This window comes from Falco naumanni, chromosome 3, assembly GCF_017639655.2.
Source record: "Falco naumanni isolate bFalNau1 chromosome 3, bFalNau1.pat, whole genome shotgun sequence".
Classification (NCBI taxonomy): domain Eukaryota; kingdom Metazoa; phylum Chordata; class Aves; order Falconiformes; family Falconidae; genus Falco; species Falco naumanni.
The window spans coordinates 91,444,139-91,461,195 of NC_054056.1; the positions used below are offsets into that span (position 1 = coordinate 91,444,139).

General features: G+C 43.4%; 1 protein-coding gene and 1 non-coding gene across 2 annotated transcripts; both read right to left on the bottom strand.

The window, feature by feature from the left end:
• Positions 1-1,201: 1,201 nt before the first annotated feature.
• On the bottom strand, positions 1,202-9,709 carry C3H8orf37 (chromosome 3 C8orf37 homolog). The gene is made up of 6 exons (XM_040587996.1): positions 9,555-9,709; positions 7,891-7,990; positions 5,676-5,746; positions 5,121-5,186; positions 4,204-4,299; positions 1,202-2,260 (listed from the first exon to the last, which is right to left on the bottom strand). The coding sequence occupies exons 1-6, from the start codon at positions 9,686-9,688 to the stop codon at positions 2,101-2,103; spliced, it is 627 nt and encodes a 208-aa protein (XP_040443930.1). The 5' UTR covers positions 9,689-9,709; the 3' UTR covers positions 1,202-2,100.
• Positions 9,710-9,893: 184 nt separating this feature from the next.
• Positions 9,894-9,975, bottom strand: TRNAS-AGA. Its single transcript has one exon. It is a non-coding gene; the product is annotated as a tRNA-Ser (tRNA).
• Positions 9,976-17,057: the final 7,082 nt, after the last annotated feature.

The following is a 17,057-nucleotide window of genomic DNA, read 5'->3' on the forward strand; positions in this document are numbered from 1 at the left end:
GAAGAGGAATGGAAAGTAGGTTTCTTCTTCTCTAGAGCTTGTTAATAAATTATACTACTGCTGGGTTGTTCTTCTCTTACCATTAGCATGGATCTCTGGGAATGGAAATTGCTCAGGCCCACCTGAAGAAAACCCAAGAACACTTACTGCTTACAGTCCACACAGGGGCTTTCTCTTCACAAAGGACAGAAAGGCAAGCAGACTTCTTCAAGGAGCTGATGGAGCATTAATCAACTGGTCTCTGGGTCTCTCTATCTTCTGAACCTGCAGTTTTAGACTCTAGCAGTTGCAACTTCAGCCTGAAACACCAATTGCATTGAAACCAATACGTGACCCTAAATACGTCTACAACCTTATGCCAAGCAGTACCTCTCCGAAGCCAGCTCACCTCTGAACCTACTAGCAAGGCTCCATGTGGCACTGGAACATGCACTCTAGAGCACCGAAGAAGCACTGTACAACGTAGACACTGCCAGGCCTTCAGGAACACTGCTGGTCCTCTACAGGTTCAAAAAAACTCCCCCAAACCAACTCACGTAGGGAGAAGGTGAGCAAGATGCAGAGTACATTATGCCTCCGGTCACTACTGGTATCTTTCAGAGTACAGACAAAGCAACAGATTTGAGGGATGACCTCTATGGGAAAGACCATGCAATTGTTTTGGAAAAGCTCAGATAAAGGGCAAATGTACAGATTAGGGCCATGAGCAAAACTTTTTTTAAAAAAGATAAAAATTAAATGGCTCTGTATAGCTAGAATTGCACTAAGTAATTAATTTTGAATTTATCTGGACAGTATCACATACTGCATAGCAAAGATACTGACAGACTTCCCATCTTGAGACACTTTTCAATCTAGTAATTGCCAGGACTGGTAATCCGTTCCTTCCTCTCTGCTCACCCCAAACTCAAATCAATCTCCTGTGTTATTTATACATAATGAAAAGAATGAGCTCATAAACTATAGTGACATTAACTGTAATCAAGACAATTCACCAAGTAACATGATACGGGAAGTAGTTTCGCGACGTTACTGGGGGAAGGGAGTATGCTGAAACAGGCAGTTATACTTTCTGAATATGTAGCACTTTGAAAGTGAAGCTGAAGTGAAAACTAAGTGAAACTGAAAAAAATCCAAACTTGAATGTCAATGGGGATAGATACTTTCCCACTCTTAAAAGCCTGAGACTTTTTTATACTTTCTGAATATGTAGCACTTTGAAAGTGAAGCTGAAGTGAAAACTAAGTGAAACTGAAAAAAATCCAAACTTGAATGTCAATGGGGATAGATACTTTCCCACTCTTAAAAGCCTGAGACTTTTTTCCCTTGAACATATTGATAGAAGGGTCATATACCCTTCAGAATCTCTTTAAAATTGCACAGTATTTAACAATTGCAGAACTTGTTCACCTCTTGCAGCGAAGGCTGAAAAGAAGTCAAAGAAATTCACTGTGGTATAGAAGTCCTTAGTCAGCAGAAGGTGCTTTGAAGAAAGCAGTAGGAACTGGAAGGAAATTTCCAGCACCAGTTTTCCAGTTTTTGGCTACTGGTGGGTAAAAGAAAGTAAAGTTTTGGGGTGTGCTGAAACCTTCAAGGTGAGAGCTGATCTTGCAGTAATTTTTTAAGACATCTACAACCACTTTCTCATTAACAACTATGAGAAAAGCAGAACAGCAGTATTAATTTCTGTGCAGAAATTCATATGCTTTTGTGTCATGGCTGCATCCCAGTTCACCATTTTGAATCCAAGATTCTGCAGACAAGGGAAATAAAGCTCTCTGCTAGATATGAGAACAGTCTCAGCGGGCTTTGCCCCATGCCTATTCCTCTTCCTTTCTTTAACACTGTTGAGTATGAGCTTTAGCCTCATTTAACCTCATTTAGCTTCCACAAAGCCTCCAAACTGGTTGTTTCTTCTAATAATTCAACTCCCACATTGCTTGCAAGACAGTTAAATTGAAAAAAAAAAATTCAGGTTGAAATCTGGGTGTTATAATCTATTTCTAGATGTAAGTATTCAGGTTCTCAGAAAACTGTGTGGGAAACAAATTGAGTTTGTGACCTGTTCCTACACAAGCAGGTACCATACACAAAGTGACTTCATTCTGCATGTTTACCACAAACCCACCGAAGCTGCTGGTCTGTTCGGAGGTCAGTTAATTCATCAATGGACCTCCAACTGCACTGACAAGCATATGCTCGTGCTCCTTTCTTCTTTATCATCTTCGCTCTTAGTTTACTGAGCTCAGGCATGTTATTCCTGCCAACCAAGTGAATTCAGTTTAGGATCATGCTTTTTTTTTTTTTTTAAAGAAAAAATATTCATGGGGCCATTTCAATTCAGAAATGTTCTTAAGAACACTTCTAGTACCACTGTCATGAATGAATTTAGGGGTATGTTTAAATTCTGTTTTGGACACAATCCTTTCCTGAGAGCAGCCTCTGTGCAGAGTTTCCTGTATTCTCAGATCAACTGGAGATTGATTGATGTTTTTGTAAGCAATGTTCTCTGTCACGTTCAGTAACCCTGTGTCAGCCTCCAGAGAAAGAGTTGGGAACAAAATCAGGTAGTGTTAATTCTTGTGTTAAGAAACTAGTACAAAATGTATTTATTCTATCAAACTTACTGTAAAACTCCCTATGCAGAATGGGTACGACTACAAAGTTGAACTTTTCATCAGGAACTGTTACTCAGGATGGTTGTTAAAGTGACTGAAATGAAATGGCCATAAGAGGTAACAATGTACGCCAAACCACAAATAATTCCTGTGCAGGCATCACCACAACAAATTAAAAACCAGCAAGGCTATTACAAAACCAAGTTGTTTCCAAAACCAAGTGAAAATTTATCATTTTAACTATCCCTGCTCTCATGACCTCCTGCTGGCCATTAATTTCTGGCCACTGGATTGCTCAAAAACAACATTAGCAAGTCCAGCTAAATAAAGAAAACCCAAAACAAACACTAAAGGAAGAATTTTTAGAAAAAGAGATCATACACCTATTAATGGAAGGCAAATGTTTAATCTTCAAGTTTGCTTTTTAAAATTCAGGTTAGACAAAATAAATAGCTAAATATCTTGCTAAAGATTAAAGATTTTAATCAATGTTACAAGTATCTCATACTAATGCTTTTCATGTCTTTTAAATGATTTCAAGACCTTAGAAGCAGAATAGTTTACACTTCAAGTAAATGAAATAATCTTATTTCTATTTAACCTTCCAGCTACCAAACTCATCTCAGGAGGCCAGGGCAGCATGGTGTTTTTAATGCTGCTTTAAATAATGGGAAAATAAGATTTGCATTCAAAGAGAGATACAGATTTCAAAACTGGAAGGAAAATACAGGAAAAACCTAACATGTAATACAAGAAAAAGAATGGAAAAGGAGATCATGTATTCATTATATGCTCCAGTTGTCACATCCCTGGTGGCCAAGCACATACTCTGAACACATCCACTACCTCCATCAGTTAACGGGTACATACAGAGACTTCACTAAAATAAGAGGAATCCAAATTTGATGTCTGTATTAGCAGCATGCCTACTACACTATCCTTCACTAAGTCTTGGCATGAGATAGAGTTTTAGAGAAACTGGAAATAAGAATTCCTTAATTTTAAGTCTTCAAAAAACTCTGAAATAATTAAAGTCAAAGATATCACAACATAAGAAGAAAACAAAAATCCCACCCCTCCATTTAATCAAACTTTGTTTCAAAAAGAAGTCTGTTAAGAAATCGAACTATTTGATCTTCTCTGACCATGACAGCATAATACTTGATACTAGAAAAAAGAAAATCTGAAACAATCACAGTCTGTATGACTGAAGGTATGGTGAGAAGCACATGCTGAACAGTCTGCATTCATTTTGCAGGCATCCTGCTATGGCACACCAGAGGCCAACCCACCACACGGATTTTCTGCTTATTTCAGCAGTAAAGTTGCCTTTTGATCCATGAAACTTGAAATCTTTTTAAAAGCAGAGAGAGAGAGTGATGGGGGAAGAAATGGAAAGGCATGAAAACAGATTAAGGGAGATGTTGCATCCCTTACCCTGCAGACTTACCCACCTATCCCTGAACAGGTTGCACACATGCTCCTTTTTAGCACTGGAGTGCTCAGGACTTTTCATCTTTCCCATTCCTATCAAGCCCCAAAGCACTGCGACACAATACTAATACCAAACCCACCTCAGACATACCTGAAAAAAAGATAATCACAGGACTGATCCCAGATGTAGTCATTGAAAAGTGACACACGGAAGTCACAAGCGGTACAACGTAGCTGATCACATGTCCTGGTCAAAAAAGAACAGAAAGCTCCATGAGCTTATTACAATCAGAGAAGCTACACAGATCATAACTCTTTTGAAGTACAGTGCTCACTCAGAAATACTAGAAGCAAGGTTACCCTGTAATTTTAACTTTTTTCACATCTCTGGCACATTCACTATGGTATGTGTTTTAACTATATGACCATGGATTATTTTTGCAGGTTCCTAGCCTCACCGAACCCCTAAAATAAAGTGATATTGCCTTGATATATTCTCTCTGGTCCTACTCACTGCTATGGCACCTGACCAGCATCCATCAAAGTACATATATCAAGTACTTACTACAAAAAATGGCACATGGAAATGCAATAATGTTCTATAGGATGTTGGCGACAAATCTTTAAAGTACCTCTCCTACAAAGTTCAGCTGCAGTTGCAAAGCACTCTGGCTATTTTCAGTTCATGGTCTGGGATGATTTAAAGCAGCCCACTGATTTAAGTCACATACTCAGCATCACATAGGAAGGCTGAAGAGAGGCAGCGAAAAGTGACAATACTCTACAACAGTAACTTCCTTAACTACTTGTTAGTGATTTTTGGAGTCTCATGGCTCACTTGCACACATTTTTCAACACCTCAAGCAAACAAAAATTCTAGTGGTCAACAACACAGGACTGGAAGGGACCAGCTGACTCCAACTGCAGTTACAGGTAGCCACGTGTTTAGGTGAATATAAGGCTGTCCTATCCAGTCCAAACGCAGAACTATGTACCACCACAAAACATGGCTGTGAATAAAAATAATGACAAAACAATTAGAACATTTTTTTTTTTCATGTTTCCTACCTTTTTGAAATATTTGTTCCTATGCCATATGGTGAAGAGCTTCCACCCAGGTACACTGGACAGCATCTATATGGATTTTGTTTAAAATATTAAATTACAGCAATGCTCCTCCTAGTTTAACAGCATGGTATTTCTGAAATAGTGTTTATTAAATACAAGCAAAGCATCCAAATGCTTACAAACTACAGAATTTTAGAACTTCCATTACCAAGGTGTTCCAAGAAAAATTATATGACAGCCACTCTCTATCCCAAATATACATGGGAATATATATTGCAGCATTTGATAAATGTGTATGTCCATAAGGCAAAGGAAGCTGCTGTTCAGTAACTTAAATAATTAATAAATATATAATACACAATTTTGACCACATGAAAGCACATTAGTAATTCTTCAAGATTGTCTATCTTTGGGTTTTTTTAAAAGAATGCTTCTCTAAATATTCAGTTTCTTTCCTATTTAATGTCAACACAGATTAAACAATAGCAATATTATTAGGCTGACAACAAGCTATAATCAAGCTATGTTCAGCTAGCCAAAACATTTTTCACTTACCTTTTCCTATGAGACTGTACAACAGCACTGTTTGTTTCAGGTGTAAGACTTGCAGAGTTAGACTTCAATTTCTATTTAAAAAGCAGCCAAAGAATAAAGCAGCATTACAGCAAGGTAACATTATTCTGTTTTACTTAATAAGCAGGAGCCAGAAAATCTTGGTCACAGAAAAAGGGGACTAAGAATTTGGGATTATTCAAATTGTCAGATAAAGTTTTGAGAAGTTTCTGTCATTTCTTTGAATTCTAGAATACCGGAATTCTAGATCCTAAATGGGAAGTCCTAGGCATACAAGATGATAAAATTGTACAAATTTACTGACAATTCTCTCTCACTCAGACATACATATTGTGACATACAAGTGGGTTTTTGTTGGTTCAGGTTTAGTCACTCTGTAAGAGATCAAAGCCAAACAAAGCAAAACCAACGCCACTCATGAAAATAAGAGAATCTGTACAGGGGGTTACGAAGTACAAATATCATCATTTTCTACTGATGATACCTAAATGAATATCTATTTTCAATGTCTTCTATCACTCTGTCTTGACAATGTACATTTGTGGCTTCATCTCCATCTCCTGCTGTCAAACAAGAGAAGTCATTTGCACATGATACAAAACAGGGAGCAGTGGTTTGTATGCCAGGTGACTGTGCTGCCATTCAGAGAGACCTCAACAGACTGCAGAAATGGGCTGAGAGGAATCTCCGGAAGTTCAGTCCAGGGGCAATGCAAACTCCTGCCCCTGGGGAGGAATAACCCTTATGCACCAGAACACACCGAGGGTTGACCAGTTGGAAAGCAGCTTTGCAGAGAAGGCCGTGGGAAATCTGGTCAACGGTAAGTTGACAATCAGCAAGTAGTGGCACAGAAGGCTAACAGCATCCTGGACTACATCAGGAGGGACATTGCCAGCAGGTTGAGGGAGGTGATCCTTCCTCTCTACTCACCACTGGTGAGACAGAATCACAGCATCATTTTGGTTGGAAGGGCCTCTTGAGATTGTCAAGGCCACCTCCCGGCAGGGTCACCTTCAGAAGCTTGGCCAGGACTGTGTCCAGTTGGGTTTTGAAAATCTCCACAGACAGAATCCCCAGCCTCTCTGGGCAGGCTGTCCCAGTGTTTGACCACCCTCACAGTAAAAAAGTGTTTTCTTGTGTACAGATGGAATTTAATGTATTTCATTTTGTGTCCATTGCCTCTTGTCCTGTCACTGGGCACTACAGAAGAGAATCTGGACCCTTCTTTATGCCACCCATCAGGTATTTACACACACTGGTAAGATCCCCCTGGAGCCTTCTCTTCTCCAGGCTGAATAGTCCTAGGTCTCTCAGCCTCTCCTCATATGAAAGATACTCCAGTCTCTTAATCATCGCCATGGCCCTTTGCTCGAGGCTTTCCAGTAGCTCCATCTCTCTCTTATGCTGGGGAACCCAGAACTGGACACAGTATTCCAGACATGGCCTCATAGACACGTCTGGAGTGCTGTGCTCAGTACAAAAAGAGACATGAACATAATGGAGTGGGTCCAGGAAAGGACCATGAAGGTGATTAAGGACTTAGACCATCTGACGTACAGGTACAGGCTAAGACAGCTGGAATTGTTTAGCCTGGAAATGACAAGGGTCAGGAGAATCTTGGCAATGTACGAAAATAGATGATGGCGAAGAATAAAGACGTAGCCAGACGCTTCTCAGTGGGGCCCACTGACAGGAGGAGAGACAATGGGCACAAACTGAAATACAAGAAATTCCAGTTAAACATATGAAAAAATTTTACTTCTTGTGAGCGTGGTCGAACACTGGAACAGGTTACTTAGGCTGTAGAGTATCCATCCTTGGAGATACCCAAAAGCCTTATGGACTTGGTCCTGGGCAATTGGCTCCAGGTGGCCCTGCTTGAGCAGGTGGTTGGACCAGACGACCTCCAAGAGGTCCCTCTTCCAACCTCAGCCATCCTGTGACATTTGACACTATGCTCTATCTTGAACTAGCACTTCTTTCAATTGCCTGTTACTGCCTGAGTAAGACCATCTCTTTGCACCCCTCCTATTCCTCACTACAGGACTGTCACATTTTCCCTTTCTGCTTTATTTTCCTAGTTCATCCTACAGCTTCTTTTAGTTAATTTTTTGTTTTAAAACAGTTTTAGTTTACGATGCTTTTCTTTCCATTGCTGAACCTCATCTGTTGTGCATTTCTCCAAACTCCCACTCACCAGAGGTGTTTTGGTAAAGCTGCTGTCATTACAGATTTCATCAATAATGTCGTCTATATCTTCTTCACTGCTGCCAGCACTCATTAACAGTTTAGCTGACCTGAAAAACAAAGAAATCAGCCTTCATTTAGTAGCATGACCAGAGCAGTTCTAAGAATTGTAAGGTAAAACATAAAATTTAGTTAAAAATTAGGAAAAATTAGCCTTTTTCCTCTAATATTTCTGTAGTATTTAAGGTAGGCCACCCAAATCATGTCTGGACAGATGTAAACTGCAGCATGACGCCTTTCAGTCCCTGTTGAACTCTCCCATCACAGGTGTTACTTTTACTTGCTTCTTTAATTTCCAGCCACTTCCAACCCTGATTAAAACTAAGACAATATAACCCGTGCTGTACTCACTGAGCAATAAATTGGACAGCCCTGTTTTTTCACATTAATCTTCAGCAGCAGGAATATGAAAAGGCCAGAGGGAGTTCTCTCCTCGTGCTATACAACTGCAGGGGTTCTGAAGGAATTGCTGCCAAACTGTATGCATTTAGAGAGATCACCAGCACTTCTCTTTCACTCAAGTGAGGAGTCTTGTCACTCAAATCTGCTCTTTGCTAGCTCTTTGTCAAAGAAAGGGAGGCCTACAGTACTGCTGCGTCAACCAGTCAAGAGCAAATCTACTCCCGAGAAAGAAGAAAACTCTGATTTTTTGAAATATTGTAATTAGATTGACTAAATTCAAGTGCTCATCTAACCATTATGCAAACAACAGGGCAGTCCAGTCCAGTGGGCTTGTTGGTCTTGCATTAAGTCATTTGGCTCTTCAGGATCCTTGCCTGGGACTCTGAAATGTCTGTCAGGTAAGCTCTCAGCAGCCCACCTGTGGAGACATCTGGCCAAGCCCCCACGGTCCACAGACCTTCCAGCCGGAGCCTGAGGTGCTGGTGCAAGCCGGGATGAAAATACAAGGATGAGCAGGGGCAGGTGTGAGGGCCGGGGTGGAAGCCTCATCCACGAGGACGAGCCGGTGGCAGCAGAGGGGCGGCGGGACACCCGGCAGTGCTGTCAGCAGTGGCCCTGTCATGACCAGGCCACGGTTTTGCGAAAACTGTGATGTGAGGTGGATACATGAAAGCGTAGCGTGTAAGTGCTTACTATAGAAGAGATGGTTAACGGAAAGAGTATGAACAGAATACATAAATGACTGAAGTATCAACAGAAGGAAACGTTTGATAATACCACTGCTAAAGTACTGCCTTCTAAATCACAAGATTTTAGATGTTTTATATGTATATATATTTATATCACCAGGTCGGCTATAGAGCCAAGTAATCCCTCACGATAACTCGCAAGCACATTAGTGCAGCTTTTACCGCCATATTGAAGCCGAGGTTGGGATACCCCCAAGAGACAAAGACTCCCTGAAGTATCTCAGCTGGCCGGCTCACGGCTTGGGTGTTACCGGTAAGTTACCACGGGGGTGCTCGCTGCCCGCCGGCCTGCGCTCCGGCCCCCCAGCCCCGGTGTTCCCGGTGCCTGAGGAGCCCGGCCGGGCGCCGCTCCCCCCCGGCGCACAGGGCGGCGGAGGGCCGGGCCCCTCGCCCCCACAACGGCCGCCCGCTCGGCGGGGAGACCGTGAGGGCCCGCCCGCCGGGACGCCGCGGCACCGCTAACCTGCCCTGCTCCGCCGCTGCCGCCTCCTCCTCGCCGTCGCCGTGCCGGTGGCTGCCCGCCGCCCCCCGCCCGCCCGGCAGGCGACACAGCCGCCTCTCCACTTCATCCAGTAACCGATCCAAGTCGTCCGCCATCTTGCCGCCGCCAGCGGTTGCCAAGGCGGCCCCGCGGCTGCAGGGGCGGAGTCTCCGCGCCTGCCGCCGTATCGGGGGCGGACTGTGGAGCGCGTCCGCGGCCGGGCCACCGGGCCGCTCCGCCTGCAGCACCGCCACCCCTCGGAGACGGGAGCAAACGAAAGAAAGAAAAAAAAAATCCGAAGCAATCACGCTTTGCTTCGCCCGTAGTCGGCAGGATTCGAACCTGCGCGGGGAGACCCCAATGGATTTCTAGTCCATCGCCTTAACCACTCGGCCACGACTACGCATGGGGAAAAACACTTCCCCGCCATCCTAGGGCTAACGACCCGCGCTGCCGCCGGGCCGGGCCACTCTGCCTCACCCGGCTACCACGGGACGGACAGCAGGGCAGGGCCCGGACGGCGTCAGGAACGATCAGGGAAACGTTACCTGATCCAGCTGTGAGGGTTATGGTTGGTATTTAGAGCGTGTCTCCTCACAGGGTGGCGCGAAAGGCATAAAATAGGGTTATGCTTATGTATTTGAAATACAGTTCATTATGCTGTGTATGGGTCTGTTTAGTGCAAACCCTAATGCTTTCTTACATCCCCCGGGAGAAGCCTGGTCTTTTGGCATCGATTAGAAACACCTGCTTGAGAGAATGGGCCTGGTCTGCTTAAAGCCAGGCAGGCTCCCAAGCTGATGTCCCTGCGGTGCCAGGAGCAGGGCCAGAGAGACTGGCGGCACCGGAGAGGCTGGCAGCACCGGGCCGGGGGCTGGCGGTCCCGGGGAGGCTGGCAGCACCGGAGAGACTGACAGCACTGTGCCGGCGGCAGCCCGGCTCCTGGCCACCGCCTGCCGGGCCTGGCCGCTGCCAGCCGGGGCGCCGAGGGCAGCGGCCAGGCCCGGTGCCGCCGCCTGCCTGGCCCTGAGGTGCCTGGCGCTTCGTCCGTGACAGAGAGACAGCTTAAGCAACCGCAATTTGGTTTTTTCGCCACTTCATTTAGCGTTTTTGAGGAAGGCCCCACAAAACAGGGTCTCGCCTATCACTGTGTTAATAAATTCAGGCAAACGTAGGAGGTGTCAGTCACTGGCTTCCAAGGCATGCTCTGGCCTCCTCCGTCAAATGGAAGGTCGAGTGTCTCTAGGTGGGCACACCGCCAGCGTTGTCTATGCCGATGCTTCAGGACAAATGATAGAGCATTCGTCTGTGTATTATTATATTTGATTAGAAACCTGAGGAAGCAATTTAGAGGGAGAGAGAGAGGTCCTCTTAAGCAAAACAAAGCATCGCCGTCTCTTCAGGCCAGCTGAGACGAAGCTCAGTGCTTGCACCCCCACCATCGCCAAGACTTCAAAATTTGTCAGCCTGGGATGAAGTGGGGGCTGCAGTCCTTAACAGCTCCAAGCAAAGCCTCTCGGTTACAAGGTGTTTTACAATTCTCTTGGTATTCCAAGTAATGAGTTGCAAGCCCTGTTTGAATTCCCTCGTACTTAAGCTTTTATTTCATCATTCCATTTTCCTCCCCACACATCTCAGTGCTCCGCTAATACCCCAGCCCATATCATGGCAGTGCTGCAGGGGGAGACGTGTTGGGTAAAAGAATTTTGAGCCTTCCCTGGGTTGATGTGATGGAAGAAACTAAATAGTGTTGATGCTGCTCCAACTCTTTTAAGTGGTCCCTTGGTCAGGACTTGGTATCGTGTAGGTAAATTCAATCCAGAAGAAGTGGATTTTTGGGTGGAATTTTTACATTCATCTCTTGCAGCTGTGGAGAGTTTAAACTAATCATAATTCTCCCTGGTATGCTATCATCTCTGTAATTTGAAAAAGGATCAGAAGCCCACAGGCTTGGAAAATCTTGAAGAAACTCTTGTCCTGAAATACATCATCACATGTGGAAAAGACCACTTGCTGCATCATCTTAAAGGAGCTTAAGAATGCCGAAATCCAGTATCATTCTGGCATTCTCTCAAATGGCCTCAGAAATCTGAGTACATTCTCTTCTGACTGCAAAACAACTTCTTTCCTTTTACATCAATCCTGTGGCTGTCAGTGTGTCTGTTGCAAGGTGCCAAAAATGTATGGAGTGTCTATGGCATAATGGTGCCAAAGTCAGGGGTGCCTCAAGGCCTTCTCCCATGAACCTGCTGCAGCTTTGCTCAGTTGGAAAGCACTTGAAATAAATTAAAAGAATCCAAACCAAAAAAAAAAAAAAAAAAAAAAAAGAAAAGAAAAAAAGAAAGGCACAGACCTTTAAAAATCCTTAAACTGCAAAGATTGGTTTTGTGCAGATTGCTGCCTGCTGTTTAGATCCTTGTTGTTCAAAACTTCTGCAAGGCCTGATGCAATCAAAGAGACTTACTAGGTCAAATTGATTCCAGACCAGTCCCTGGAATCATGATGAGGTGAATCTGACATACTGGGCTTTCAGCTAAGCTGTGGCCAGGAGAAAGGAGTTGAGGTCATGCCCCAAATTTTGTCCTCTCTTAGGAAATGAGTGAATTTGCTTCTGCAAATCATGTCTCCCACTGACTGCTTGTGGGCTTATATTGGTGCAAACAGAAAGGTTACTGACTGCTGAGGGCTGGAAAAGTTCAGAATGGTCATTTTGTTTGATGATGATGCTTTTTTTTTTTTCCTTTTTTGATACTTTCTTAGTGTATCCTTAGGAAGAGAGGACAAAAGCTGAAAGTCTGTCCTGGGTGGAAGCTGTCATGTTCTCTAATTCTCAAGCTACTGCAAGCTTTCTCAGTAGTGCTGATAAAACTGGATTTTGCCACCACAATGATGAGGACAAAAAAACCCCAACTTCCTAGGGCAGGATGTTAATTTGCCTCTTCTGTTTTCTCTGGAAACCAGAGAGACTTAATTGAGGTTGAGCAGAACTTTCCTCAGCCCTCTTCTCTGAATGATGAACTCTCCAGGGCTTGGGTGATGATAGAGGTCAGCAGAGCCAGGGAATGCCAAAGCTGTCATTTCCTAGTGCTACCTGCTGCCAGCCGGAAGGAAATGATTGCAGGGAGGCACTCTTTTTTTTGATGTGGTGATGGCATGCTGCAGCCCTTTCCGCCTTCCCATGTCTTTTCCCAGAAACTGGATGGAAGTAGCACAGTGACTGCCTCTTACCAGGTGTTCTGCTGCCTCCAGCAAACATAGAACCAGTTCAACTCCATGCTCCTATTCACCGGATATTGCTCTAATCCTGTTGTTGGTCACACTCCAGTATAATATCATTCTGAGTGGCACCACACATTTTCCAACAGCAGTACAGTGCACCAACATGAACAAATTCAGCCTGAATGTAGATTCTTTGCCATAATTTAACCACTAGCAAGAATTTATGTGGATGAAATTATTCTGTATAAAGATACCAGATTGGGAGACAACTTCTTGAAAGACTGCTTGGCAGCAAAAATAGCAGTGTGTACAAGACTCCTTATATAACGTTATTCACTTGTGATGCTGAGAGACAGCCTTGGATCAGAGGACAGTTTAAACTGGAAGCCAGTTCAGTCTTGGACTTCACTGCCAATCCTTCCATCAAAGGTGCCAACTCAGAGGGTGGATTTTCAGTTTGGTTTTCTGGCACAGTTGCCTCACCTATGAGGGACCAGACTGGCATCAGGACTGGAACATCTCTCAGTTACTTCCAGCCTTCCCTCGAATTAATCATTTCAGGATTAGGGTATGTGAGCACCCAACACCTGGTCCCTGGGCTACACAGTTCTCTTGAAAAAGAATATATTCCTGAGAAGAGCGGGTAAGTGTCCAGAGTAACTATCTGAGCCCTTGCTGTCAGGAATAAACATACTTTTTGATATTTGTAGCCACACGTGCTCATTTTCAAACAGGTGTGATATTGCGGTGCTTACCAAAGGAAGCGGAAGGTTTTCAGGACAGTGTACAAAGCAAAAAAATACTTGTCTGGGGCCTTTAATGAACCTGGTGTAGTCCTGAAAACTGCTTATAAACATGACATTTTGAACTCCATGACGGCATAACAAACGTTGTACAGTCGTTTCTGGAAAAAAAATATTAAAGGCTGTGTATCAAGGAGGTCACACTTCCAAATCAATGATAATTATAGTACCTTCAAATAAAAATGGTGTTGCCAGGCACTGTATGGCTTTACTGCACCTGCATTCCCTGGCACCAAGGGTGTCTGTCCCTGTAAAGCAGGGCAGAGGGAGGCACATGGTGATAAAGCAGGTTAATGCAGAGGAAACATCTCATTGCAAGGAAAAAATGTTTCTATTTAAGATATAAAAATAATAATTAGTAGTAAACATAAAATAATTGTCTCGCCAGGTGGGACCTGAGCTGTGGAATGTGAGTAGTAAGAAGCAAGCGTCCAGCAGACAGGACCAGGGACTATTGTGGAAAAATCCTTCCTACTTGCTGCCCATTGCACAGCTGTGGTGAGAGACAAACAACAGACAAGATCATCCCAGCTGAGGGATACAGGAACTGAAACCAAAGCAGCGATAGTGTTACATCACCCTTGCCAAGGCTGGAAAATATTTTTTAAGGATGATTCTCTTGTTGAGTTGTGAGCTGGGAATAACTAGCCCATAAGCCACGGGGTTGTGACATCAATATGCTTGTGAGGGGGAAGACTGCTGTTTGTGTGATTTCCACACTAGTATCCCGCTCCTTGGCAGGGCCAAGTCAGCTTTTTCTTCCTCAGGCCCCAGGATGCTGCATCCCAGAGGGAGCTGGAGGTGACAGCTGACAGGCTTGATGCTCTCTACACATCAGGTTCCAGAAACACTGCTTTGTTCTGCTGCATAGCATTTGCCTGGCTTCCTTTTCTCAGTACAAGAAACCTGTTCAGTGAAAATATGTTATTCAGAATCACACCTGTGCAACATGAATGCTATTTGCATGTGTGATTTCGTACAGGCTTTTACAGTTAAAATGACTTGGAAGAATGTCAAGAGGAGCAATATCTTTTTCAGCTGAAAGCTTCCTTATAAAACCTCTCTGTAGGAGCTCAATAAATGCTAAAAGGAGATCTTCGTGTCTGTAAGTCAGTAATGAGGTTTTCATTTGAACTTGAAATAAACAGTTTTCTTCCAGTATAGTTAACAACAGTGCAGTTTTCAAAAGGGGAAATGATTAAGGCCAAAGTTAAAATTAAAGCTAGAACCCCACTGATTTCAGTGGGGTCAGGATTTCACATAGAAGGTGAAAGTTCAGTCCATCTCATTGCGTGTATGTTCCTTGCTTGAGGACATGAACTGGTAGCTTTGTTTCCAGCTCCAAGTTGCGTCTCCCAGCAGAGGGCATTGCAGGGTGACATTACTGTTTTCTAGGACAATTTGGCAGAAGGTAAACTGAACTTCAAGGGTTGTTTGGCCGGTCTAAAATTTATTTTAATGACCTCCACTGGGAGAGTAGATTATCAGTCATTTAAAACCAAAAGATGCTGCTAGAAAACTGTAGTTGGAAGATAAAAGGAATTTTTCCTTGCAGTCTTAAAAATCCCTAATGCCTGAAGAGAAAACGAATGCCAGAAAGCATTTGTTCTTCAGTGTCTTTATCACACAATTTATTTTCCTGCTTTAAATGACACTGTAGGCTGAATTGCAAAGGCTTGTTTCAGGCTGGGATCCTCTTGACATTCTGTAAAAAATAAAATGTTCCCTATAAAAATGAAATGCAGAATTAAAGTAAAAATGACGTGAGCAACAAGGAGAAGAGAGAAAACGCATCATTTTCAGCAGATGTGAATGACAAGCAAATTCAAAAAGTAGACATAAGAAAGGAGATTTTTAAAAAGGCAGGAGTGTGCTGTGTATCAAACCAAGAAGCTACACACTGCCAGGTTTCTGTCTTTCCCACCATCTCTGCCCTGAGCCCGGCAGCCCCCCACATTACACATCAGGAGCACATTCAGGGGACAGACAGACAGGGATGTAGCTATCATGCAGGGCAGGTGAAGTGCCCTCTAACCCTGTCCCCTCATCCTGAACAGTCCTGTCCCATAACAGTAGTGCCAATCCACTTTCTGGAGGCAGTGGATTTACTGTATGTGTAAGTGATCAGACTGACTCCACTACACAGGCATCCTGTTAGGTCTCTGACTGCAGGCAGCGTTTAGTCCAGCTTATTGTGTGGCCACGCAGCAAACTGAGTGGGCACATGCCTTGGAAAAGTGAGGGATTGAGGGAAGAAAGGGGAACTGAGGTGTGTGGAGCAGCAGTACTTTCTCTTGTTTAACATCTGTTCTTTTGCAGGTCACACAAAGATTCAGCACGTTTGGAATTCAGTACTATCATTATAGTTTTACAGATGGGGAAACTGAGGCACACAGGAGGTTGTATTCTGCCTGGGCTCCTCAGGTAAAATCAGGACATAATTAGTAAAAGCACTCTCATCTCTCCTGTTGATGAAGTCTCAGCTTAGTACATTGCATGCTCACTGGGCCACACCATACTTATGTGCTGCAGTGAGAAGCGCTTGCAAAGTTAAAAAAAGATGCAGGTGGGCAAGAGTTAAAAAGCAAATTTTCCCACCTTGGTTTTTGATAGCGTTCTCACTCAGGTTAGTTTACAGTGTTAAAACCAAAGGGACTTGAACAGAGCAAAGGTCCTGAATTTGAATTTCAGTGAACGATATTGAAGGAGTGGTTGGGGTATTTTATAAATACCTTAAAAACGCCTAATAGGCATTCTGCTCTGGAGGACTTGAAAGGACCGTAACCTTTCCTACAGTTTAACAACACATTTCTCCATAAAACTAACTTAAGAGAAATTCCCTGCATTCCCACACTGAACACTTAGCAGTCTTTTCAAACTTATGATATAGCAGTAAATATAGCTTATAACCATAAAATTAAGGTTATGTGGACTTGTAACTTTTTATTTTATGCTAGCTCTGTGGGCCACTAGCAAATTCTACAGAGGTTACTGTCCTGAAGTCTGCAACGAATTACAGAAGTAAGAGGAACAAAACGCAAAACAGAAAACAACCCTCACTCTTTAAACAGACACATTGGGTGTTTAAGGGGAGAAGAAGGGCAAACAAAGGGAAGGGGAATCCACCGTGAAATTCACAACTTCTCGTGCTTTGCAATTTCAGTTTCTTTTAACACAGTTCTTTTGCTGTACAGGGAACTTGCTAGCTTACATGGCTGTCATTGCACTCATGGGGTGTTTAATGGCTACAGAACAACCCAAAAAAGGGTAATAGATCTCCTATATAATGAATAGTGTTTTTTTGGAATGCTACCAATGAGATTCTGGAAATCTGTGCCAGGTGAAGCTCAACCATTGTGCAAAATTCAGACGATTTTTACTGTAGAGTACTAAAAAAATCAGTTTCCATGTAGCTGCATCCTTGCAAATTGTATTATGGATTGTGAAGTTACAGAGCCCCTGG

Excerpts from the sequence above, each read along its gene's own strand:
- C3H8orf37 (XM_040587996.1), bottom strand. The coding sequence starts at position 9,688 with ATGGCGGACGACTTGGATCGGTTACTGGATGAAGTGGAGAGGCGGCTG. Across the intron at positions 5,187-5,675 it reads GTACAGTCTCATAGGAAAAG|ATGCTGTCCAGTGTACCTGG; the intron begins GTAAGTGAAAAA and ends AAATCCATATAG. Across the intron at positions 2,261-4,203 it reads TGTGATTATCTTTTTTTCAG|GAATAACATGCCTGAGCTCA; the intron begins GTATGTCTGAGG and ends CTTGGTTGGCAG.